Raw genomic sequence first — 27,250 nt, 5'->3', positions numbered from 1 at the left:
TACATTTTGTAGCCTGTTTGCAGAAGGTTATTCCTGATCTGCAACGTTAGAGGTGAATAAAAATTGAAAAGGCAAACAAAAGACTATCCAAAACATTGTTACTTCTACTGGCTATACTGTTCCAAGTTTCTGCATGATTTTGCTTAGAAAGAAGCCCTCAACAGCTTTTGAAGCAATGAAAAAGGTTCTATCTTCTGTGGACTTCGTTGATCATATTTAACTGTCACAACAATTTCTGTTGGGAAAATGAAAAAGATTACAGCGGCTGTAAAATACAGGATTTAGGTTCCCGTAATTAGCTCAGAACGGTGTTATGAGATTCCACAGAAAGGAAGCCACAAGGTAGAACCTTCAAAGCTTTCACCATGCTTTTGTTTGCAAGTCTAGGATGCCGTCATATTCACTTATTTTCTTGTTACTAACGCCGCTTACCGTCAAAGAAATCTGAAGTATTAGAAAGTAGAGCATAGGTATTTAGTACCTTGCTCCTGCTTGGTTGATCAGTCCACAACACTTTACCCTTTTTCATGTTCAGCCAAGTAGATCTAAATCTATATAATATTTACTTTCTACCACACACCTTCAATTGCTCCTGAAGATCCCCCCCTACCCTCTTGGCAAAATCTCTATGGATTATGAGAAACTCTTTACAGATCCCACTTCCATTAGGTTTGTAGTGGTTTATGTTTACAGAGAATTATCTCAAACAACTACGTAGCCAGAAATTGTCTACGTATCTACTAAAAGTAATATCAATGTTGATCCCAACTTAGCGACTCATGTAATTTCAGTGCTGTTCTAGTGCTGGTGTACTTTCTGGATCTCAACTTCATTACCACAGAGAAATTCCAAACAGTGTTTATCATGACTCGATATTTTTTTTATTGATATTTTTGATGGCAGAGAATATCCATGCAAAGTTGAAACCTATTGATTCAAATAATCCATTCAACTGAAATGGAGGTGACCTACAGGAAGGAGAGAAGCAGATAGAAATTAGTGCACTCTCTAAAGCTTGCGCAGAGACCCTTGGTTGGCAGCAATGCACAAATAGGATCGGCAATTCTTACAGGTTACTGCTACCAGCTACCAAAGAATATGATATAAATAGCTAAGTATACACAGTTAAAACAATATACTGTCCTGATAAAGTTCTAATGCCCGGATAACCTTTTCTAGGAATAACTTCCGATGCAACCGATATCTGCATTGATAAAAGTGGATTGAGGAATGTCAGGGATAAAGAAGTACTCTAGTTAAAAGAAGAACAAGATCTGCAAGGAAATAATAGAATTAAGAGAATGGGTGGGAGTCTACATACTTAATGGCAGCTTCACGTGTTCTACTGGCTTCTGGGTTTGAATCTGGAAATCCAAAAGAGGAAAAAACCAATAAATACAAGAAAAAAAAAAGGAATTCTGAATCATGTTCTTCCACTAATTAAAAGAAGATTAGGTGTGGCCTAATATTGCAACAGTTCATTTATTCAATGTTTTGGATGATAGTACCTAGGATTTGCTGATCCTCCTGAGACGTGGTTGGAAATTCTGCAAGCATGTGATGGCATTCTTCTCGCAACTCCCGTGCAGCTTTCCTTTCTAAGCTTGGGATAGGGGGCATATCTCCATCAGACCAAGTGGGCAGTGTACGTGCCGCTGCTATGACTGCTCCGTTGACAAAGTTATTGTCTTCTCCACTGGACAAGAGGCCTGAGATTATGAAACAACAGACGACATTAAACAGAAAATAACAGCCTTTTTGGAGAAAAGGAGGCGAACTGAAATCTTCATGATATCACAAACCATCCAAGAGAATTGCTGCATCCTCACCATTGTGATAGAATTCTTCTGGCAAGCCAGAGATGTTGAAGACTGATAAGAAGGAATCCAAGTGAATCTTTGAACTGCTTGAGAAATTTATCACATCCCAAGGATTCTGAAAATATAAGAATTGAGAAAATCCTTAGGGGCATTCATAGACCCTAAGTAGATAAGAGTCTCTATCCATACAGAACCAAAACTCTTTACCAGGGTAGCATTTTGTAGAATTATAACCAACAAATCTCATCCAAATACTTGTGGTCTGCTTAGTAAAACAGTCCAGGTGATTACATTTACATATCAGGTAGAGAAGAACCTTAAAGTCTTGGTGTACGGTTGCCTAGGGATCAGTTAACACAACCTCTACAAGATATTAATCATGGGAAATGAACCAAAACAAAAAAAGCTTCACATAACTGTAATCCAAAGTTTTCAGTATCAAATGCTATCTGCTACCAGGTATGCCTCCATTAGCATACCATGTCTTGGTACAGGGGTATACCGTATTGGTCCAACCTGCACTGATAAGCCACCCATGTAGGGTCCAATATCAAGACTGAAACCTTACCGTAAACCTGTAGTATAAAGCAGCAATGCAGCCGCTTTTTTCATAAATGATGAAAAGAGTACTAACTCAATTAAATCTTTTCATTTAGATAACTAAAAGGAAGTGTTATGTACAGCACTGCTGTGTCAATTACTCTCACATACAGACTAGGCAATTTATCAATATTTACTTACTTGTACCTTCACATCCCATCAGTAGATTGAAAATGGCTCCCATTGCCATAACACATTATAAATGCTCTTCTTGTTAATGATTTACCTCTCTTGACCAGGTTGGTTCGTATGCTCTTGTCAGCCCTCCAATCATTATGCAAGACCAACCACATTTTGCTACTTTTTATGTCTTCTCCATCTCCTCTGGTCTGCAATGGTGACCCAGCTAATTTGTTCTTGATTGGTCTTTGATACTCCCCTGACCAAGTCCTTCTAGACATGAACCATTGCCGTTGATGTTTCTACAGTATCTGGTCTTTGGTACTTGACCAAATCCTACTAGACTTGAAGCATTGCCTGTAAGGTTTTTACAGTATCTCGTTAATTTTCATCACACTCCTGCTGATGTTTCATTATGCATCCAACATTTGCATGTCATGTCTGTATTATGCCTAATAAACCACCTTTTTTTAGGTTTCATTCACCTTCAACTCTCACTGTCCTTAATTCGGTCCGCCTTCATTTGAGATATTATTATCAATTACTGTTTCATCTTGTCGTTGGCTTTGCATTTTAGGCTTGGACATACCTGCCTTAGCCTTTGTTTCCATCATGGAGTTGTTACCATTAGTCTTCCTGCTTGTCGTTGTTTCTTGGGTTCACCTTATCCACAACTATGCACTGCATCTTTGTCTTGCATCTGCAACCTTCATCTCTACTACTGTAATATTTTCACATCTTTTAGTTAAGCCTCTACCGGTGCATCAGAGTTTCACGATGCTCGAGACTCAATTGCATCCTTTATCCTTCTTAGCATTTGTCCACAACTCATCTCCCTTTTGCAGTGCCCTTCTGCAAACCTAGCCACCCTTTTTGTTGGGGCTTGAATTTGTCATCTCCCATTAGCACTGTTGAGCATCTCCTAGCAGCCTTGCACCACTGTTCCATGCTAATTATTGTTATCACCAGGCAACTTTGCCAAAAAATTTATGTTGCCACTGGTTGACTTCACCAACTTGTGCCATCAAAAGAGTCTAAACTTATTTTCCGCCTTAAGCCACAATTTCAATGCATAAAAATATTCAAAACAATACAGTATACCATTAAGTTAGGTGATATGGCTAGCCCCTTGGCTTCTTTTACGTTGTAACATATTTCTTGATTTTTTTATCATTTTTTAATTGCTTCTTGTGGAACTCCAAATTAATACTGCCAAAACCATCAAAATGAAACTTAACAGAACCAACCAGAACCAAAAACAAATCCGGGTTCTTGAAACTTTAATTAGAATTTGAGTTTAAGGATCAATTGAATATAGATAATGTTTCAATAAGTTTCATGCACGCTAAAATTCAAAATTTGAAGAACTAAAGACCAGATACTAACCAAAATGTGGATAATGAATGATGGGGAACTCCGAAGTCTCAATATATAAAAGGTATTTGAGCTGCACACTCAAACTGAATTTAAGGGTTTAGTCCACACAAAAAATTCATCAAATTATTCAACTTAGCAACATTTTTATTTTGTTTAATAAGTTTCAGAAAGTCAGTTACAGGGATCGAAACAAGAAATTATCTGTCACCATAAAGACCTTTCAATGACATGGAGCTGTTATGCATAAGTATTTTTAACATATTTTGCAAGGCTAAATCTATTAATGTTTGTTTGTCTAGGCTTAGTGTCTTCAAACATTGATAGATGGGATGAAAACCCCTTATTTGTTACACTTCAATGCAGATCATCAAAAATTTTAGCAAGAAATTTAAGAGATACTAAATCTTTACAATAAACAAAGAAGAGAAATTAACTGAACTAGGCGAGAAATAACCAGTAGGTACCAGCTGGAAACACATACTTTAATACAGAATAATTAGTAGCTTTACCTGTTTAAAACCTTTCACATAAATGAAAGAAAATAGTTTTACTTATGTATGTACACGTGTGTGTGTGTGTGTGTGTGTGTGTCTAGACATGTATACTATGACAATTGAAGTTCTTTTTTGAAACAATCATTAAGAATTACCGTTGGCGATGAAAAACCATATCTTTCCATGAACACGTCATTCTTCTGCCCGCTCATATAATTAATTGTCATCTGCCATACTTGAGGAAATTTAAAATTAGGATAGAATAACATAGAGCAACTGAATTAGTAAAAGATGAGTGATAGTAATCCATTGAAGGTTGCAGACTTCTTAATGACTCAACAAGAAAAAATAATTAATAGAACATCTATTGTCCCACACTAAACAGTAGATTAAGCATAAATCCATGCAAATTCAAACTACTCAAAATTATTAATTCAAAAAATGCATACAAGTATTACCAAGAAAGAAAAAGATATGCTCACATGTTAACTTTCTAGATATATTTTAGGCATATCTTCAGAAGAAAGCTCCATTGGTTCAACAAATTGAGGAGAAAAAAAAAAGAAATCCAAAAGTAATTAACTATGCATGAATGTACCAAAAATCAGGAAAACTTCTGATTTGGTGTGGTTCATTATATAAGTTCATCTTTGGAGTTTGAGGGAGCACATATGTTTTAAAGTCATTGTATTAATGTTTCTACTAAGATTGCAAACTCAAATTTCATGCCAAAAAATCCAATAAAAACACTCGCTGCATCTAGGACCACCAATATGGAAATCATATAAGCAAAAGCATTTAATTTAGTCCATTTAAGACAAGCAGTACTCATTTTTTATGACTCTTTGAATATACAATAGATGCTAAAGACCAAATGGAGATATTTCAGTGGGCAGCCTACAAGTCCACTTTTGATGCATTTGTTAAACATGTCTTGAATTCTAGATTTGCACAAGCAAGATTTATGCATTTCATTGTCAGATGATTCAAATAATTTATGTTATTACACATTACCTCATCTCCTTTCTTGACACGTTGTCCAGCATTTATCATCACTTCAAGCATGCGATCCCTGAAACGCCAATGGAGGAAACAGTTTGGCTGAAAAGAATGATTCAACATATCTGCATAAGGAAGATGAGAAAATTCAGCCAATTTACTTAAGTTAAAACCTAGAAGTTAGAACCATTTATTGTCTCTCCATGAATTCATGGATTTATGCTGGCAAGGCAGCACGCATACCCTTGCTTCGATAGGTTGTAATTAAATTTGACAAAAATATTATTTTGGGTATAACAAATCATCCCTTAGAGATTCAGTGGCCGTACCAGCATAAGGAACCAGCATGTTTGCATCTTGTACAAGTGCTCCAACCCTTATTTTCATGAGAAGAGCACGTGACTGAGCAATACTTAATGCCCAAAGAAATCTTTCAGGATCATGGGCAAGGCGCCTTATTTTTAGAGGGGCGGCAGAATGCTGTTTATGGTTAAACATAAAATTCATGTTAAACTAAATATCAAGAGCAATGAAAGTCAGCAAAAGCACAAATCAGCTAACCCAGTTTTTTTCCCAAAATTCTAATGCCCGTTGCTGCTGTCCTTCCATCTTTGAAGCCAAAAGTGGGTCTTGCAGCTCCAAAAGGTCTTCCTAAAACAAGGTGTTTCCAGATCAAAGTTAAAATCCAATATCAGAGCTATAACGACAAAGCAATATTACATCATGGGAATCAAAGGAATGAATAGAAGGGATCAGGAAGACTCTTTCAATCCTGATTCAATAAGAAAACCAGTGTAGTCCAACTAGATCAAGTTATAAAGAATAAATATAATTAAAAGTAAAAGAAAAAAATAGATAGCTATAAGAGATGCTAGATAAGAAAAACAAAGTTAAGATGATCATTCCTGATCATTTTTAGACTTCAGGCTACTGCAATTGCCTTCTCTACGAGGAAAGATCAAGTAGAAAAAATTAACAATGCAGTGTTCTGACCAATGTTTCCTCCCAGATGGTTGAGTCCATAAATGAGCTTGCTTCAGTCTGACTAAGCTAGTGAGGGAAATCCTGGCAAGAAGCCAGTTGAATAACAATTTAGAACTTCCCATATTAACCAGATTCTGCATTTTCATTTTTATGTGTGGTTACCAAAAGTGTAAAAGGAATTTCGTCTCTCTTCAGCAAGGTATAATGGCAAATGATGTTTTCGTGAGAAAGTATATACAATAGTCAACAAATATGACAAAGAAAACTTGGCCTCAGTTTCACTGAAAGCCCCATCTTTCCCAAGTTTTTTCTGCCATTCAAACTTTGCACCAATTCTTATTCATGGTCAATCCACAAAAATGCAGAAAAAGCATTGTTCAACCATTAAGAATGCATATAATGGCCATAAAGATTGGTGACATGATCAGAATGCCAAGGAAACTTTCGTGGATATTCAGCAAAGCTTGTCAAACCTTCCTATGCATCAGTGCTCGATTTTATGCCTGAGAAAGACACCATCTCGAACTGCACAAATGTCACTGATGGCTTTCTGTAAATAGCCTATCCCCCAACAAATTTCAATATATCAACCTAGTGTGGTTGACTACATAGAGACTAGGACTTGAAAATAACTAATAATAGTATCTGTAAGTCTAAAGACTGCTTGAAATGCCAAATAGAAGCTAAATCCACTACTGTCATTGTTGTTTAAAAGGGTTATTCTCAATGAAAACCACCCATACATTATGGCAGCCATGTAACTGCACTAATCAAGACCCCCACAAAGTAATAAATATGTTTCATGCTTGAGAACGAGAAAATTCTTTGTTCAGCCCCAGGCTGGTAGTTGGCCATGTGCTAAACTTAGCCAATATGTGAGAAATACTCCTATAGAATTACAGAGAAACCAATTGACAATAAAATACTCCCCAGTCATAATGTTTGATAGCTTTTAGGGTATACTGTCAAATAGTGATGTAGTTGAAAACTTGTTCTTCTCCTACATCTTGATCTATAAAGTTGCATTGCACAGGATGAAACTAGAATGACTATAAAAAGTAATGGAAATCAGAAGATTGAAAGCATTTTTTAAAGTTAATTAAAGAGGATAGATCTGGGAAAATTGTAAATGCGAATAAAAATATTCATATTTACACACTATACACACTGGGGGTTTGATGATGCTTGGATCTATAGCTCGATGTTGAATCCATGTTTATGGTTCATTATAGATGTGGTGAACTGGTTTCACATCTTAACATATCCACTATGGTGTGATTCTCAGGCCTCCAGATGTGTCAGCTGAACTGATGGAGAAATGACCTTGTTTTTAGTAAGAGATTTTTATAAATCAGGCCCACAAAAATTACAGGCAATCAGAAGCAAAATCTATAAAAACTAAAGAGCGATATCTACCCACACATTTGATAAAGAAAACTAGTGAGAAATACAGAAATATTTGAAGATCAATGAAATATTAAATACCCTGTCAAGGATCAACAGGAGCTGGTTTACCTGTGGTAGAGACACATAGAGAGGAGACAAAGGCAGCATGCAAACATGGCGACCAGGTGGCTAATCAATAACATTTTTATAAAAAAACAGCAACTTTGAGGTCGAAGCTGCTACTATGGGGAGCTATGAACTAAGAAATGATGGTTTAAATGTGAGGAAGATACTAATGCACTAGGAACCAATGCGGAATTCAAACCAATGAAAATCTATTAACTTTTGAACGAGAATAAGTGATGTAACATGAAGGAAAGCAATTGCAGTGAGAGAATAGCGCATCCAAGCTAAATTTAGAAGTAGAATGATGATGCCAAGAAAACCATGCAAGTGTATCAACAAAGAACAACCTATTTGAAGTCTGAAAGACCTCTAAAGATGAAGGGCTACCAGAAACGTTAAAGCTCTACAGAACTCATCCAAAAAACCCACAAAACACAAACTTACCAGCGGAATACTTGTCCAAATATAATTTAGATAAAATAGCAGTTTTTCTCGATGATTTAAGCCATGACTCATGTCCATAGAGTAGATAACATAAATCACATTGGATCAGTTGATCTTTATTAACAATAGGCCCTTGTTTTCCTCTTTACTTGATAATAACAACAAAGCCCACCAAGGTCCGCCGAACCGGTACGGGGACCCGTACCGGTCGGCGATGGGTCGGTACGGCACACGATATGCTTGGGCGTGCTTACCGAACCGACACACAGTACGCTTGGGCGTGCTTACCGAACCGACACAGTATGCGTGGGCATGCCGGTACGCATGCCGGTTCCGTACCAGCACGGTCAATTTTTTTAAAAAAAAATTCAAATTGATTTAATTTGTAATCAATCTTTTTGAACTTTTTCAATGATTTTAAGTCTAATTTAATAATTTTTTGACTTTTTTTATGTTTCTATGATCCCGGTTTAACCTAAATGATGCATCTTATTGTTTTAAAATAATACAAAATATAAAATGATTAGTGAGATACTGCATGCTACAAGATGCAACATGAAATATCCTCAAATGAAGTAGTGAGACAAAAAAAAATAAAATAATATAATCAATTACATATATTTAAAGTACAATGTACATACCAATAGATCATCCGAAAATTAAAAATTTTATGTCATCGTGTAGATCATCTATGGATCTACAACATATAATAAAATTAAGGCTAGCTCGAAAATTTTAGCATGATCTCTACTTATTTTGCAAATTTCGAGCTATTTTTTCAAGCCAAAAAAAATAAAGAGAATGAGATAGAGGCGAGGAAGCACACCTTATTTAGGCTTGGATTTTCCTTCAATCGCGCTGAATCGATATGATTTCGCAAATTGGGGAGAAAGAAGAGTCGTTTAGCCGTCTTACGGCTACATGAACTTCCAAAACAAACTGTTGGGAAGGCCTTTGCTTGTTTTTTAAAAAAAAAAACCAACGAGGGAGGGGGCCGGTTCCGAACCAGGTCGACTCAGTGCGAATCGTCCCACCGGGTTCGCACAGAGTTTGAACAAAATCGGCCGGTTCGGTCCGATTCGGCCTTTTTTGGTTGGTTCGGAACTTGTTCCGACTGGTTCGGAGCCAGAACCGATTTCAATAGGCGAACCAATCCGATTTTCCACCGGATCGGCTCGATACGGGCCTAACCGGACGGTTCGGTCTGGTTCGGCCTACCCTAAAGCCTACTATTGCTCCCTCGTCATGATAAACTCTAAAAAGAATAAGGAGAACATGTGATCACTTCCTATAGAGGCAAATGATCAATTTAAAATTTTAAGTTGGTGAAAGAGTTGTTTAATTATGCACGCAACCTTTACATAATGGTCTTAAACACAAGGAGAAGCTATTATAATCTTTATAATTCCTGTAGAAAAGCTAAGTCTTGTTTTTCCTCCTTATAACAAGTTACAACATCAACAATTCAAAAAACTACATTCTCCCCAAAGTAATAATAATAAAAAAATACAACTTCCCAGAGATTTAGTAGATGATTTAGCCAATGTGCATGATTTTCCAATAAATCTTTAATTTAAAAAAAAAACATAATTTTCAGATTCATGACCTATGGGGCACATATCTTTGGAACATACTTTAGAAAGAAGAAAAAAAATTACAGAAAAATATTTAAAAACTAGAATAAGAACTTTTCTAGCATGAGAATATGTATTCCTATTTCTTTAATACTAAATGTGTTATAGGTTGCTTTCACACTAACCTTCTGGGCCTGAAGAAAGCTAGTGCATTCTTCTGCACTTGGTAAAAAATCACCATACAGCTGCCAAAAGTTGCCTTCCACATCAAATGCATATAAAAGAAGGCAGGCCAGTCTCAAATCCCAATCTGTCTGCAAACAAGCAACAAAATTATAGAGATGCAAATTTGTTGGAAATCTAACATCATTTTTAAAATATTTAAATACGTGCTGAGTAATATATTAGTAAAAAAACTTCTTTCAAATGCCTAAAAGGACTAAGCATGAAGAAATGAAATGGTTATAATAAAACTGGAATTTAGATGCTGGATTTAGAAGTTAAAAACAGAGAAAATAAAAAAGGATAACTACCATATGGAATAAAGTATTCCAGAAAGATTCTGAAGAAAGAAAATAAACCTACACTAAAGGAGAGTGACAACTGGCCTAGTTGGCAAAGTCTTTTGTGCTGACACAAGAGACCCAGGTTCGATAGTGTTCTCCCTCCAATTTCCGGCCAGGTTCCATCCATCCTAATTCTAAAAAAATAATTGAACTTACAATACTTTGGCAGTAATTACCAGATAAAGATTTATGGGTCCCAAGGAAAAGTTACTTTTTCAAGATAAGTCAACATATGCAGACAATACTATGACTCAGGTATGAGGACATAAATGCCAAATTCGAAATCCACTTAAGAATCCTAATTTGTCATTGACTCTATCCTAAGAAAATAATGTCCTTCAATTTGTTCTCAATCATTGCATCAATATATAGTTCAAGGACCGAAAAATCATTCACCATGCCAGTCAAATCAAGGTCTGCCATTGTAGACATAAAATGTTATGTTATGCTGTCAGTTGGTATGATATAGCAAAAATGGTACATATCCTATTAATGCAGAAGCTGTTTGATCCCTAAACCTTCTTTAGTGACTTCCCAAAGTGACCCATAATATTATTTTATTAGCTCCACTTCTGTAAGACCCAGAACTAGTGATTTCGTCCTCCAGATGACACATGGGCATTAGTTTCAAACCAAACACTCCTCTACAACATGAATATGGGCCTGAAATGCCACATTTGAAATTTGGCTACTCGAAAGATTTAATTCAGGTGCAAACCAGCAACTAGAGGGACTTCTCTTTTTTTCTGTAAGCAGTTCCTCAATCCTCATTACACCAATGAGTTTACACTCTAAACATGATTTTTTAAATCTTAAATAACCTTTGACAATTAAAATGTGAAATCACCAAAAGGATACATCCTCGACATCAAGCATTACAAGTCCATGTTCTCACTAACTGATTAAAATATTAAAATGCAAGGAGGAATTCTTAGAATAAGTTAGGTCACAAGAAAATTGTTGCTAAAACAATAATATCTAAGATGAAAGCATTTATATCTAATAATGGTCAATGTTGAACCAGATATAATTTTCTCGTGATTGGCTTAAAATGAAGCTTCAGATTCATCCCAGTTGTCACTAGAATGAAAGAAAGAAAGGGAGGGAGACCCCACCCATGCCATAATTACCCATGTCCAAGCAGTTGGTGATGTGCTACATAACTATATCAATGTAGAGGTCATCAATATATCAGGTAAAATCAGATGCTCTGGGATCCGACATTAGTTACTAGGTGTTGGTGGGTGCAGATACAAGGAAGTGGATCTCTTAAAAATATTTTAATAAGAAAACACTTAGGAAGCAGGTGCAAGGATAAGTTTCTGAGGAGATTCAGAAGCGCATGCACCACCCTAGATGGAAGATTCCCACTACTACAAATCTGACAACCAAAAGCAGGGGAGCTGTTCTTTCAAACAAAGTTATAGAAAACATAGAGTTCAATTACCTCTGGATTTGTTGAATTGATAATATCGAATATAGGATGACCTATCGGTATGATATCAGGGAAAAACATCCAAGGATGTTTTTGACTTATAGTCAGCATCAACTCCAATGGAATTTCCATGATCATCTGCAAAAAAAAAAAAGTTTGGAGAAATCTAGCATCATCATTCAAATAACAATTTGCAATAACCAAGAATTAAGCAAGGAAATTGTAAAATAAGCAGCAAGACACAATGAGCAGAAAGGTCTCCATCAACAAACAAAACGCAATGAAGAAAAACGAGAGCAAATGCTTATAAGTAATGCAAACATGTGTTGGTGGGCTGGTTCTCTCTGGAAGTGTGATACAATCAGAAAGGTCTCCTTCCCACTATGATTTGGAGTAAAGGTCCTTAAAGGTTATTGCATAACTGAGCAACCAACAACCAAATAAGAGAGTACTCTATTAATTAAGGCTCCTAATGCATGAAAAAAAAAGGAGAGAGAGCAGGGAGCTTAAAACGTAAAAAAATCTGTGGATTTTCCCCTTTGACTCATAATATAGTTTACAGGGAACATTAGTATCCTTCTGACTGGTTTTTACCAACAAAAGCATTTAGCAAGACCTTTTGATTTAATTTCCAGCAAACCTGAGATATCGGTGATAAGACAAGAAACCAAAGAAGGATCTAGAAAACAGCTAAGGGAGGTTCCCCATCTTATGCTTCAGGACAAGTTAGTTACTGACAAGTTGATATTTATACTGATTTATTTGTGTGTATCCACTTTTTTCCTTTTGTTTGTTGCATGAAAATAGCATATTCTGTAATGCTAGAAAAGCTCCAAGCTATACAATTATGTCATGATGATTGTCTTTCTAGGAGCGTCTATAAACTTCAAACCTTTATTAGCTTGCTCTTAGCAAATCTTCTCTTTTGGGCATGACCATCTCATCAAGGTCTACATGACTGAGTTTTTACCGTGGATATGCAAGTGCACAAAAACATTGATCAAATCCAGCCAATGATTGTCACCCAACCATAACCAACCTCAATAAAATTTGGATAAACCAGAGGGGATTGGGCTGAACATCCCAGAGGTATAAGGATGGGATTTGCCACACACGGAATATGAAACCCGGAAGAGGAGACTGACAGAGTCGATACCTCCATTTTGAGGAAAAACATAGGAAACTAAACAATGGTTACATCCTCTTGAATATACAATTTCTTATATAAAACTATGGAGCAATGATTGCCACTTAGGAGGACTACTCTGAATTGTAAATCTCCTTGTATAAATTCGTTTGCTTTTCGTTGCATATGGTTCCTTTTCTGCTTGGAGGTTTGAGCTTTTGGCCTGACATTTTGCTTCCTTTTTCCCAACTTGCTGAATCTTCCAGGTGCCTGAGTGGTGGTGCTTTTCACTGCATATGGATCATATGGCTGTAGTATATGACGGAAATCCTCCATGCACCTTCTTTTAAATATATCACTTTTTTTTAATTAAGTTATACTTTTTCTGTACTCCAAAGTGCTAAATCATCCTCTTTTTCTGGACCCCAAAGTATTCTAAACATCTTTCTGCAGATGTCCTTCTGCTATGTCAAGTACTCTTGCACTTTTGTACTCTTTTTTTAACCTTCAGTGACTTTCTTGCTCTCTAATTATGGCTACTAACCGTTACAAAGTGTCTTGTGACACCTTAACATGGACAGTTTGCCAGCTGACATGAGGAACTGGATTGTCCTTAACCTACATGGAAGCATGGGTTTAAGTGATTATTGTCATGGAGAAGTAGCTTTTGCTTTTGGCCATTTCTGTTGTCTGTTCCCCAGCTTCCAATATGACATCACTTGGCTATTGCTCGGCGATCTTTAAACAGAAATCATTCTTAAGAAAACTCTATGCTTGACATTTTCCTTTTGTTTTCTTAGATATGATTGATGTAAGTCCATTATTTTCCTCCCAACCTCCTCCCAGGAATTTGCCATACCTCTCTGCATTAAATTCATCATCTCAAATGCAAAAATAAGGAAAGGCTTTGGAATTGTTAGCTCAGGTCCCATTGCCACAGAAACAACACAAGTACAGAAACCAAAAACGCTAAAGGCCCGGTCCCCATCGCTCCTTTTTTTTTTTTTTTTTTGGGTTTCACTACAAATTAGTGAAATGTGACATGGAGATTGATGTTGAAGATAGCATCTTAACAAAACTTCTGATATTCCATGCTTTTATTTTCACTCTTTTCTGATAGCAATAAATCTTTGCTACCAAAAATTCTAGATATTTTAAGAAAACAAAAGGGTTTCATCATACATGTTCGTTCAGTGTTGTTCATTTTTCTTCTTGAGTTTTTGAAAACAAAACATGAAACAAAGAAACCCTAAACAAATGAACAATGAAGACCACCAAATCAAACCGGATGGCTTCCAAATTTCATACAGACAAAAAGTCACAGATCAGATTGTCACCCAGCCAAGAAAATAGATCCTTTGAAACATAAAAATGACTCACTCTGGCTCTGCGCAACGGCTCCACGTCTCGAGATGCGTACACTCCAAACCCATCAGGCCCTTCCATGAAGTCGATCCCATACGCCCGAACACTCCGCACGTACCCAATCCTATAGAAATCAGGATCGGCAGGCTCCAACTGCCCAAAAAGACACTCAAATTACATCATATCAGCAAGCCTTAAAACAGATAATAATAATAATAATAATAAACTGGTCTTGAGAATAGCAAGGAAGAGTAGATGAGACACCACCTCGGAAGGCGACTCCTCAACTTTTGGCAGCTCGAACAGTTTGAATGGAGGCAGAGATGTCGACGCTCTAACCGGAGGAGTCCTCTGCCTTTTGAGGGAAGGGTTGCTGCTGCTGCTGGTGGCTGATAGAAGGAAAGCATTCTCGCGATTCTTGACCTGTTGAGAGATTTGATGAGGAAGAAGAGGAGAACTCGGGGAAATGAGATCATCTGGGTATGAAGAAAGAAGAGGGCAAAAAGAGAGTAGGGGGGGCTTACAGTTTGGTTGGAGAAGATGGAAGGTGTGGGGAGACGGAGGGAGAGAGAGGAAGAAGCCATTGGGATTGCGAGGGAAGGGACAGATGAAAGCGGTTGATGGGGAGTGTTTCGCAGGAAAACGTTATCCCTCAGGAGAGAGCGTGCGAAAGACTTCAAAATAAAGTCGGAGAATGGAGAAGCCATCCGCTTCGACATCGGCCTATGGACCCTTGGTCGACCTCTAGTAGCCTTAGCGATGCCAAATATGACGCGTGAGATTGGAGCCGGAGCTCAAAAAAGTAACCGTACCAAACCCACAGATGGAAGATATAAATAAAATCGGTCGAAGTGCCAACATACGGCCATTTTTATCCACATCGAACACTCTCCTGACAGAACGGGAGCCCAGTAGAGGCTGCTACACGGGAGTAGGCTTGTCCCTCTCTTCCCCTTCTCTTTTTTTCAGCAAAAAAAAATAAATGAAGAAGCCATCCTTTTGAAGAACTCATGGACCGGTGCAAACCGAAAAGCATCGGTTAGGCCGTGTCCCCCATAAGGAAAAAAAAATTAGAAAAATGCTTTGGTTCAAAAAAAAAAAAAAAATAACATATATTATGTGGTTTGGAACAATTGTTACAGAAGATTTTTTTTTCTCAAACAAATAATTCATACAATTTTAGCATGAATATATCTAATAAAATTAAAAAAATAATAAATTCTAAAACACTATAGGCAACTCCTTTTTCAATAGCGCATCTTGTTAATAGAACTAGTTATATGACAAAATCCTCTACTAAAAAATTTTTGTACCATGTTAACTTATTTCTAATTAAAATTATTATTATAACTATTCCAAAATTACAATTCCCAATCCACCGAGGATGGTAATTGTTATAACAAAATTTGCTAAGCAACAATTTCCTCCAATATCACCCATATTTATATTATTAAAATAAAGCAAAACATTTTTAACTATCACTTTTTCAATTTTGTCTTAAGTTATTGTGGTTCTAGGGTTATGGAATAACAATACTAATATTAATTCGCTACCACTCTTGTGCATCCATGTCTAGATAACTTCTGTACATGCTAAATGTAGCACAGAAACAAATGAGCTATTGAATGCCAAATGTATGCTTTTCTATTTTTATTTTATTTTATTATTTCACTGTAGTCAAATATTAAAAAATAATCATGAATAGAATCTTAATTTATTAGGTTCAGTGTTTAGCTGATGTTTTCCTTTTATGTTTGTACTTTTAGCAAATAACAGTGGAAGACCATGATTGGGCTGCAGAATTCAAGATTTGCCAATCTCTTTATAAGATAATCCTTTTTAACATAAAATTCATGCTTCAATGAAGCAATTGTCCAGTAGCCCATGTACTGGTAGTCTGGATCTAAACATAGTCCCCAATGGCATGGTCAACAGGGCCTATGGGCACCACCCAATCTCAAGGTTTCGATATATGATTCTCCTGATAGAATTATTCAGAACCTCAAAATACTTGGGATTGTAAGATCGTTCAGCCACCTTGATCTCATGATCATGTCTCTTTTGCCATCTTCTTATCAGACTCCCACAACATTGAGAGTGATCCATAAGGCCGCATTAGGCATGTGTTACGTGGCATGAGAGCAACATAAATGGCTGCAATTCTTCTTCTCTTTTATCTAGCTTAATGAAGGTACTCTCACTCTGTTCACTAGTTTTAATCCCTTAAGAGAACAAGATGTGGTTTGTATTTATTAAGGATGGAGACTATACACCCCTAAGCAGAGTAAAGACCGAAATAGATTGTAAACAAAGCAAGGTTTGTATCTTAGCTAATATCTTACCTTAAATATCAATTTGACATGAGCTATACATCAGTCATTGTAGCAGCCAATATGAATTAATATAAACCAATATAATCCATTAAATCCGCCAAGGTTTCCATGGCCTCAAACTCTTTTCTTTTTGGTCTAGGTTTACTCTATAGCATCTCCTTTTTTTTTTCCTCTGAGCTTCCTACTTTGACAACCCCCATAAAAATAGAGAGAGATCCAAGTCCATCTTGATACCATGCATTCGCCAAGATTGCCAAGATCTCAGCAATTGAAAACCACAAGGCAGCGAGTACATTGAGAGCAAGCTGTCCATAAAAGAATTTTTATTATAAGATCAGGGATGACAATGGGGATTCAAACTTGTAATTTATGAAATCCAATACATTTATTTGAAAGCTGTTCACCTCAACAATATCTGGAACAATGGATTTAGTTTGTAATGGATGACCGAAGACCTCCTTGGAATCTCCCTTTCAGAGATTCATTTATAATGCAATAGATGCCCAGATGCAAGCAGGGCACCCTGTTTGGTGGGGTTCCAAGGGATGAAGGGTAAAGAAAAACAATAGACCATGGAGAAGCTGATGGAAAAGCAATTGGAGTGCAACAAATCTTCACTAAAATAATGAATTCAATCTACAGCACAGGTAAAATTTGAAACAAATTGCCACTGCAGTTCCATCTATATCTATAACTTCTGCTGCAGAGCATTGTAAATATTCAGTGAATTAGTAACGTTGCCTGGATAACTGTAGAGTATTTAAATAGAAAAATTTATTCCTTCCATTCTAGTAATGTAGATGTATCAACAACTAAACATAAGATACAGTCGGTAGGATAACAAACACATTGCATCAGCTCTTAGCTTCACCAAAATCCCATTATTGATGGCCAATATGTAAAGATTTCATCAGAACCGGACCCAAGATGGCGATACTGCTCTATTGATAATGCTGGGAAACCTCCCACACAAGCTTGTCCATGAATTGGCACTTCTTGTCCCAACCCCAGCCTGGATTGCTCTGCAGAGTATGACTTTTGAACATCAGGATTATGGATGCACATTTTATCAACATACAAATCACTTTAAATTAAATTCTTTAAAACATACAGCAGAAGGTGGTATAGATAGAGTGCTAGGTCGGAATTTATAAAGGGATGAAAATGGGTTGGGTAATATCCAACTAGATCCATCTTCGTAACCGGTTCGGATCAGATTCGAACAGATATTCTTGTATCCAAGATCTAGAAAGAGATCTGGACACATATTTATTAATTTTGCTGAATTCAGATCCAGATTTAGATATCCAGTAAAAAGAAAAATAGATCCAAATAGATATTAAATCCACAATCAAACCCCCTTTAACTTGGATATGTACTGCTCAACCACTAGGATAGAACCTGGTGTTGTTTTATAATAATGGCCTGTTATGCTTATTCAAAATTTATTCAATCCTTTTCCCTAGAATAAAAAATGAAATATAAATATTCTTCATTTTACTCTTTATGATTTTTTCAAAACTCTGCTGTTTAAAATATTTAATAATATCAACAACTTTTATGTAATCCAAAATTTATACAATTTTTTTCTTAAAAGCTTTCTAAAGAATTGATAATTCATGAATAAATTTTATTTACACTGCAATTATAGAGTAATGGTGGTATTTAATATAGAAAATTCGTTATTATTTTTATATTATACTGCATTTTAAATAATTTTAATTTTTTATATTTTTAATAATTATTTTATATTTTACATTTGATGTACATTGTGATATTTTATATTTTAATAATTATTTTTTCAATCCTTTTCCCTAGAATAAAAAATGAAATATAAATATTCTTCATTTTACTCTTTATGATTTTTTCAAAACTCTGCTGTTTAAAATATTTAATAATATCAACAACTTTTATGTAATCCAAAATTTATACAATTTTTTTCTTACAAGCTTTCTAAAGAATTGATAATTCATGAATAAATTTTATTTACACTGCAATTATAGAGTAATGGTGGTATTTAATATAGAAAATTCGTTATTATTTTTATATTATACTGCATTTTAAATAATTTTAATTTTTTATATTTTTAACACAAACCTGGTCAGATCAGTGACCCGAACCCTTGGTTGGGGTGGGTCTCTATGCAGGTTTAATCCCTATATTTTAGGCACCTACCTAGTATTTTATGCATTGCGTGTAATGCATTCTACTCCTATTCTCTATGATCATGTCATTTACATTAGCTTTCATTATTGAATTATCCTCAAAATGATTGATATTTACATAATATCCGATTTATATCCATATTCAGCTAGAAAAATATGAATATGATTAATATCTGACTTGCATCTATATTTGTATAGAACAAATATGGATACGCCAATGTCTGATTCATATCTGATCCATTTTCAGCCTTATATTTAAATAGCAAAATGCTATTTAAGTTAGAAGCTTGCCTAAGAATTTGAGATGAATATAAGGGAAATATCAAAATTCCATGTATCAAAACATAAACATGAGGGACAGGTCATATTTTTGTTGAATAAATAAACACCACTAGTAAATAACAACGCTTATCATAAGTTCAGGAATTTCTTTGCAAAGACTTCCATAAATAGAAACTTATTCCAAATAATTCGGCATATCCTATCCGTAGTTTCTTATATTTATGCCTACTCTTCTTTGACCTTTACATACAAACCCAAGCCCCTCTTTACTAGGACCCAAATGTACTATATACTGACTAGTACAAATAAACAAGAGTGAAGGATGTTTTAATTGTTTAAGTTTGCACATAATGCTTCTAGAAGTGAACAAGGATTGCAATCTGCTTAAATCAATCACCACAGGGAACTAGTTCAACAAAAATAACTTCTTAGATGTCTTTTTACTCTTGAGAATGTGGCTATATGCCTAATAGCTTAAATGTAGCTGATAAATCAGGGTTTTAACAAAAAAAAAAAAAAGAACAGCCCGGCAGTTAGAGTTTACAGGTAGAGTTAAATGCTACAATCGACAAATTTTATGAATATATTCAAATTTCTAGCTTCCATCATGACAAACTCTCAAACTTTAGGGGATCATGCTTTGATCCATTAATATAGCTTCACATTAAAGTAGCTTGAAAGTTAAGGTCAAGTTTCTGCTTGTAACCATTTGCACGGGTAGTTGTGGTAGTAGTGGAGAAACTCATTTATGAGGTATCCTCCAAACAAGCACACTGATTTGTTTCCAAAGGAAACATGAGGAAATATTTCAACATTCCTCTACAATTTTCCCCTACATATAAGACATTTTCTTCTCTTCTTTCCATGCAGAACTAGCTTATCCTACTATTGACCGACTTAAACCATAATTTGATCGATATAGACCATGAAAATGAACAAGAAGGCAAACCTGGAGAGTAAGAACAGCACTATTGGCAAATCTTTTTACAGAAGAAGGTGTATTCTCTGGAAGTGTTTTTGCCACTCTTTCCAACTCTTGTTGTTGTTGCTTTGCGGTAACTGTATCAGGCCCAGCGTACATTTCTATAAGCTCATTCAGATATGGTACCTTTTCCATTGTCTCTTGAACAGCTTCCTGGAAGATAGAATCCACCATCAGATGATCTAAAAAATAAACAAAATTTTGCTGTACAATATTTTCTGCAACTGTTCACACATCATGGATATGGGGAGTCAAGAAATCAAATATAACAATAGCCCCTTTGATTTAGTAAAAATTTTAAAAAATCAACCTTTAGTTCAGACTAATTTAAACCAAAACTCAGTAATAATCAGATGGCAAATAATAAAGAGGCTTGGAGTAAGACGAATACAGGAAGAAAATAGCCTAAGCCAGAGAAATTTCTGTACTGACAAAGCAAGATGACAGAACTCTTGCCAGAATGGTGATTAAACACAAATCTATAGTACTCCTAAAAACAAATAGTGGGAGTTAAGGTGGTAATCTGGTTCTGGTCATACCCATTGAATGACTAAAATATTCTAGACCAACAGAATTTTATAAATTCTATTTTTATGATATTTGATAGCATTTGTCATGCATATCATCTTTTTCATGAAACTATTATGGATTGCTGATGCTTGGAGTTAATTTATAATTTATAGCCATTATTAAAAAATTATGATCATTAATACTATTTTTAACAATATCTAATCTTTGTTTGGGTCCATTTGCTTTTGGATGCTATCCTTTGACGATTTGTTCTTATCAATTACATTGTATATGGAGTTAATTGCATATGATTATAAGTGATCAATATTACTATATAAAAGAAAAAATGAAATTCTAAACATGCATGGCATTCGCGCATGACTGGTAACAGACAAAGCACGAGCACCTTTGTTAACGTCATGCAGTCCGTAAGAAGATTGGTTTTTGAACATAATAAACAAATTGCAGAAAGTCACAAATAAAATAGCACAACAAAAGGACCAGAGAGAGGGGAGGGTGGCTGTCGGCATTGTAATGTCAGAACCACAGCGGGATATCATGTCTAAAACAAAATTGACATATTTCAGCAAACAAAAGTCAAGGATAGAAAATATTTGCCTTTGACCAGAAGAGTAGCAAGAGCTAACATTTACCATTTCTATCATTGAAACAATCATCAAAGGGTTTCGATCATCAAAAGGGATCATTAGTAGGCACTAAAGACACTTAACCAAATACAAAAGCATTCCATCAGACACCACCATGGGCAAGTATCCATGAAAGATACACCATACACAGAGGCAAACTTAATCTCACAATTTAGAGTCGATTTTGCAGGTCCTCCTCTGACACTGGTTCTAAACCCAAGTCAAGACTTACGATATGAAGCATAAAGTAAGTCCTTCCCTATTTTTTCCATCCAAGTTTCCTTTGTTATAACCGAACTTTTGAACGACCAGCTCCTCATCTGTGAGGCCCAATAGTCCTACATCAGAAAGACTCGTTCCAGAGCCTGGGCATATGAGGCGGATGTCTCCAAATCCTGCAGACGCGTTTTGGGTGGAAAACAAAACCGGGGAAAGGTCTGAGCGGTGCGTGCGGGCCCCGGAACTGGACAATATCTGGCAGGAGAACCTCGTGTTCCTCCCTCATGTGGGCCCTACATGGGCACTGGGTGTCGCACGTGCCCCGCGAAGACGGGGGCGTGACATTTGGTATCAGAGTCGAGGACGGCGCTTGTCTGATGGTGGAAAGGGTGTGAGGCCCAATAGTCCCGCATCAGAAAGACTCGTTCCAGAGCCTGAGCATATGAAGTGAATGTCTCCAAATCCTGCAGACGCGTTTTGGGTGGAAAACAAAACCGAAGAGGAGTCTGAGTAGTGCGTGCGGCGCGCGTGCGGGCTCCAAAACCGGACAATATCTGGCAGGGGAGCTACATGTTCCCCCCTCATGTGGCCCCCACATGGGCACTGGGTGCCGCACGTGCCCTGCGGAGGTGGGGGCGTGACATCATCTCTATCATTTCTATCCTACATTACACATCTATCCAAATTGACTATGCTTCACTTTATATAAAATTGTTGTTATATTAACTTTCATGCTCCCATGCTCATATATGAATTTATCAATCCCAGTTTTACCATATATCCAACTTTTACATTTATTGAATTATATCATTATTCATGGTCACAGATAATGTTATTAACACTGCCACTCGAAAATCTAATTGGACGGGTATTGTTGTAAAAATAGGATGTCTCAAGGGGTTTGAAGGGTAAATATGCAATGGCCACATCTAAAAGAGTGTATATGCAAAAGGTCCCAAAACCATAACCTTCAATTCGCAAAGAAATTTGATTCACCTAATTATCTAATCAAAGCAAAGCCACCAAAGCATACAAGTAAATGACCAAGCCTAGCTTAGAAGTTAAGAGCAGGCCACGAGCAACCAATCTTCACTCCCAACATATGAACCCCACCATGAGATCTGTTAAACAACTTAAATCAAATTAATAAGTCATGCAAATTGTTATCATATCTTATAGCCTTGTGGGTTCATATAGCATGCAAAATTTGAAGTTCCTATATATGGTAAATAGATTATCAAGATACCAATCACCTATCAGTCTAGACTAATAGTAAATTTGGGGAACATAAAGTATGTCATTTAGCCAATGAGGGTAAATTGTGTAAGTAGCCATATACCAAGACATATGAGAAGATAGAGGTAAAAGAATGCTAGTGAAAAAGTGTGCTAGGTACCTTCATTCTAAAGTGAAAAGGAGATCACTATAACAGGTTTCAACCAGTTTAAGAATATTTGCTCTAGATTAAGCTTCACATCCAATGTCTGAAACAGATGCTGTCCCTCAAAAAGGTCAGAAGAATGTTGAGACTTTTTCATTGGAATAATACTTAAATCATGGGAAGAGGAAGGAAAACAAGACTTGAGCTAATGCAATTGACAAAAAAATATAGAATGTATCATTGATAAGAGGAAATCAACTTTCTTGTCCAAGAATAGTTGAAACATGTATTTTCCAATGTTTTTACAGAAATTCAGAATTCAATGAGGAGGCTGCCGAAAAAATTGGAAATGAAAGTCATCCATGAAAAAATATCAAGCTGGTACAGCTCATGCTAAGCATAAATTTGCAAAGGCATCATAGAATATTAGAGGATATGAAGGATTGGAATTGAATGTGATTCCAAATTGCTTCAAGCACTTCCTATCTTAAGTTTTTGCTATAAAAAATTTCTCAAGAAGGTACTTTGAAAGGTTAATATCCATTTGTTTCTTCCTAATCATAAAAAGAAAATCCACTTGATTTAGTAGCCATTATTTTACCGCATGTTCTAATAAAGAATATAATGAAGGAAATGAACCATGTCAAAAGTGACTAAAGCACCATATGATGCCTTGTATGGGGCTAACATATATCAATATTGGCAATAGAATAACATAATACTCTTAAAATGAATATTAGTTGATCCATTTAGAATTAGCCTGGGTCATTAAGTAAATCATAACCATAACTATCAAGACTTGTCCAAAATATTTGTAGTAGGCTTTATGAATCCATTATGCCAATCATTTCTATTAGGAGTGACCAATGACTTCTTAAAGAATTTCTTGATCTTTTTTCACAACCTCCATCCGTGTTAGCCTAGGCTGCTCCCTTCTCTTTATAGACCCTAGACCACATGTTGGAGCAACTTTCCTAATTGAAACTTCCACAAACCTTTATTGCATGTGTCCATACCATCGCAGCCAGTCTTGATCACTTTGTACTATATTGTTGCCACTCCACATTCTCTCATATGCCCATTTCTAACTCCATTTTCTTACCACACATCCATCTCAAAATTTTTGTTTCTGCAACACCCACATTTTTTGTTATCACCTTTTTTTTTATTATTCAAACTCTGCTGAACCATACAAAGTTGTAGCAGTTAGTTTTGTCTAGCAAAAGTTTTTTTCCAAAGTCATTGTCCCTCATATAAGAAATCAAGAAAGAAGGAAAGCAATATAAAAATTAATGTAAAAGATACTTACACCATAAGCATCAGAATTAGCCTTATGCCATTATGTGGGCTTGGAGTGGCAGATCCTACTATGCATTACTTCCATTAGAACATAAAATCCTTTTTGCATGCTCGTCAAGTTATATTTTAAGGTAGTATGAAACAAGGTCCTCCGTACCGACCGTATCGATGTATCGGTAGGCGCCGGTATCGGTTCGGACCGGTACCAAACCGGTACCACTGATTTAGCTTGGTTCACGTATCCAAAGTCCAAAAAAATTTGGAGCCGGTACGGACTGATATCGGTTTTTAACACCGAACCGGACTGGTCAAAGCCAGTACCGGTTCGGTATGGACCGGTTCAGCATTCCTTGGTATGAAATAACCCACAAGAGAAAAAGGCAGTAGAGTGTATGTGAATTCAAAATTACACTAACAAGATTGGATCTTTAAGATGCTTATTCCATACCATAAGCATAAAATAGCCAAACAAAAATTTGAAGAATAACCAAAAAAATTATCAAGATAGATCTTGAGCAACTTTTATACCATAACATAAGCTAAATGATAAACCATGGTCGGAGGGGGAAGAGAGGGAGGGAGGGGGGGAGAGAGAGAGAGAGAGCTCCCCAACCTACACACTCCCATACCAATGCTCTCCTATATGAATGCATACAGTGAAAGATTATATTAACAGCTATATTTAAAAATATGAGAGAAGCTTTAAATGTCAAAACGTAAGCAGGCATGAAAAGACTTGGATGTTTCATAGGGCAGAAAATTGAAGATTCAGTATGATGTTAAGCTCCCATTAGATCTCAGCAATCAGCATCTTCAATCAACATGCCATGTCTGCTTCAGAATCTCTATAGATTCTAACTTCACAGCCACTTCCTAGATGCTTCATTACTCTAAATATCTTCAGCCATTGCTCTCACATCCACTCCCAATTTAGATGCTAACATTGGGTAGAAAATTGCGACAACATATATTTAACAAAAGAATCTTTAGTAAGAAAGAATTCAATAAGCAAGAACCAGCCCTTCCATATCTAGTGATGGGCATTGAGCACAAAACCAAGCCATATAAGCTCTATTTAAGGATTAAGCAGATTTGTGCAACCAATTGCAAGACTGACATCAACCCTACTGCCACTTGTGCCAACATCTAGCCTGGCACTGGTGGGCAGATAAGGAGACAAAGCGACTAAAGGCAAATAATGCTTAGTTCTTAGTAAATATTCATCGGCAGGTAGGAAGTAGCACCCCTGGCTATAGTTGAGGACTCAAAATAATTGATGAAAGGGGGGAAAAAGATTAAATAAAGTTAATATATATGGAACCTCCACATAAATAGATAAAACTTAAGTTAAATTTTAAGGAGCTCATACAGATTAAGCAAATGCAAGTACCTCCCACTCCTCTTGGCTTTTTATCCCCTCATATGCCATCAAGAAAGGCTTTGCCTTCTCCAGTGAATCACGGAGGGACATCGGAGGCTTCTCGTCGATATCAGGATTGTCAAAATCCACCAGATATTCTGGCTCAAATTCGATCTACACAAATAACATCATTACAATCAAAAAAAAAATCAAAGAAACAATATAAAGAACAGAATCAACCAGTTCAATTAATCACACCATATTGTTAGTATGGACAGCATCCCAGTAGGCATCTTCCAATGGAGAAGGCAGCGCACTCCAGCTCATCTCTTCGAATCCTTCACCCAACTTCTTCATATTCTCTTCTCCAAGCTTCTTCTCCAATCTCTCTCCATCAGCATTGTCCCCAAGATAAAGACCATACTCCTCCGCAGCTTCATCAGCCCGGCGGCCCCTAAACCTCCCGCCCCTCCCTCTCCCACGCATTGCAGCCCCTCTCCCTCCTCTCCCCCTCCCGCCGCCAGGGCCCCCTCGAGACAGAACCTCCACCGCCTTCCTCACCGCCTCCTCACGGTCCAGTCTCGGCTGGCCCGCTCTCGGCTCCGCTGGCTCCCGCCCGCCCCTCGGGGCCCCGATGGGCGCTCGACGCCGGAGATGCCGATTCTCCTCGCTCGCCCGGGAATCCGGTTCCTCCGGCCGGGTGGGCTTTCCCCGGCCGGATCCGGAGAGGAGGGGGGAGAGGCTCCGAGGGAGAGGGGTCACTTCCTCGGGATCGGTGAATTGGGTTTCTTCCGGGGGAACGGGAAAATCCTCCCTTTTGAAAAAGATAGGTCTTTTGGTCTGGGAATCGTCGGCGGAGGCGGGCGGAGGCTGGGGGAGGCCACGGCCGCGGCCGGCGGATTCCGGGGGCGGGGCGCGTCCGCGGCCGGCGGCGGGGGAGGAGGAGGGCTTGAATGAGGACATCCAGGAGGAGAACGCAGGCAGGACGGGGGAGGAGGGGAGGACCGGGCGACCTCGTCCATGGCCGAGGCCCGTAGGGGCGAAGGGGTCCTCGTCAGCGTCGGGTTCGGCTTGGCCGGGGGCACGGGGATGGAGCGGGGGTCTCGGTGGAGGGCTGGAGCCGCGGCCCCTTCCCCCTCCTCCGCCGCCACCTCCACCGCCGCCGGAGAAGGTGGAGTACGCGGCGGAGACGGCGGAGGCGGTGGGGCGGCCGGGGGCGGCGGCTAGCCTGTTTAAGCCTCTCATCCGGTCGGGTGTTGCGAGAGACAGACCGCAGTACCTGCCGCTTAGGGCTAGATTGCAAGAAGAGGAGACGGAAAACAGGCCTTAGAACCAACCCAACCCAAATAGGCTTTGGTCCAAGTTTCGGTTTGGCTTTGAGTGGGCTGCAATATGGAGCCTGGTTGCCACCCAGGATCGTTCTTGAAACATAATCCACGTGGCCGATGGATCATTTGATGAGAAGATACAATGAATATAGGGGGCTTTGATAGCCAATTTTAAAGACCACGCAATAGCACATATCTGGTAGGATAGTGATTACGGATATCGATCCACCGAGATTGGGGTACAATTGTTTTCTTAAAAATATTTGAAAAAGAGAATTTGTGAAGACTATTGAACTAAATAATTTAATAGGAAATGCAATTAAAATGA

The 27,250-nt window shown here is 37.4% G+C and overlaps 2 protein-coding genes across 2 annotated transcripts; both read right to left on the bottom strand.

Annotated features, from left to right (window-relative positions):
• Positions 1-856: 856 nt before the first annotated feature.
• Positions 857-15,129, bottom strand: LOC103723436 (protein PLASTID TRANSCRIPTIONALLY ACTIVE 14). Its single transcript, XM_008814346.4, has 13 exons — positions 14,941-15,129; positions 14,684-14,839; positions 14,432-14,569; positions 11,938-12,063; positions 10,110-10,238; positions 5,972-6,061; positions 5,740-5,890; positions 5,426-5,535; positions 4,567-4,638; positions 1,830-1,935; positions 1,509-1,709; positions 1,322-1,364; positions 857-1,204 (listed from the first exon to the last, which is right to left on the bottom strand). The coding sequence occupies exons 1-13, from the start codon at positions 15,121-15,123 to the stop codon at positions 1,126-1,128; spliced, it is 1,584 nt and encodes a 527-aa protein (XP_008812568.3). The 5' UTR covers positions 15,124-15,129; the 3' UTR covers positions 857-1,125.
• Positions 15,130-17,336: 2,207 nt separating this feature from the next.
• On the bottom strand, positions 17,337-26,913 carry LOC103723435 (histone-lysine N-methyltransferase 2B). The gene is made up of 4 exons (XM_008814344.4): positions 25,853-26,913; positions 25,625-25,768; positions 20,146-20,331; positions 17,337-17,771 (listed from the first exon to the last, which is right to left on the bottom strand). Exons 1-4 carry the CDS (start codon positions 26,837-26,839, stop codon positions 17,691-17,693), a joined length of 1,398 nt encoding a protein of 465 aa, XP_008812566.2. The 5' UTR covers positions 26,840-26,913; the 3' UTR covers positions 17,337-17,690.
• Between the last annotated feature and the right edge of the window lie 337 nt (positions 26,914-27,250).

The sequence above is a fragment of the Phoenix dactylifera genome, chromosome 1 (genome assembly GCF_009389715.1).
Source record: "Phoenix dactylifera cultivar Barhee BC4 chromosome 1, palm_55x_up_171113_PBpolish2nd_filt_p, whole genome shotgun sequence".
NCBI lineage: Eukaryota > Viridiplantae > Streptophyta > Magnoliopsida > Arecales > Arecaceae > Phoenix > Phoenix dactylifera.
This window is presented reverse-complemented; position numbering and strand designations above follow the sequence as displayed.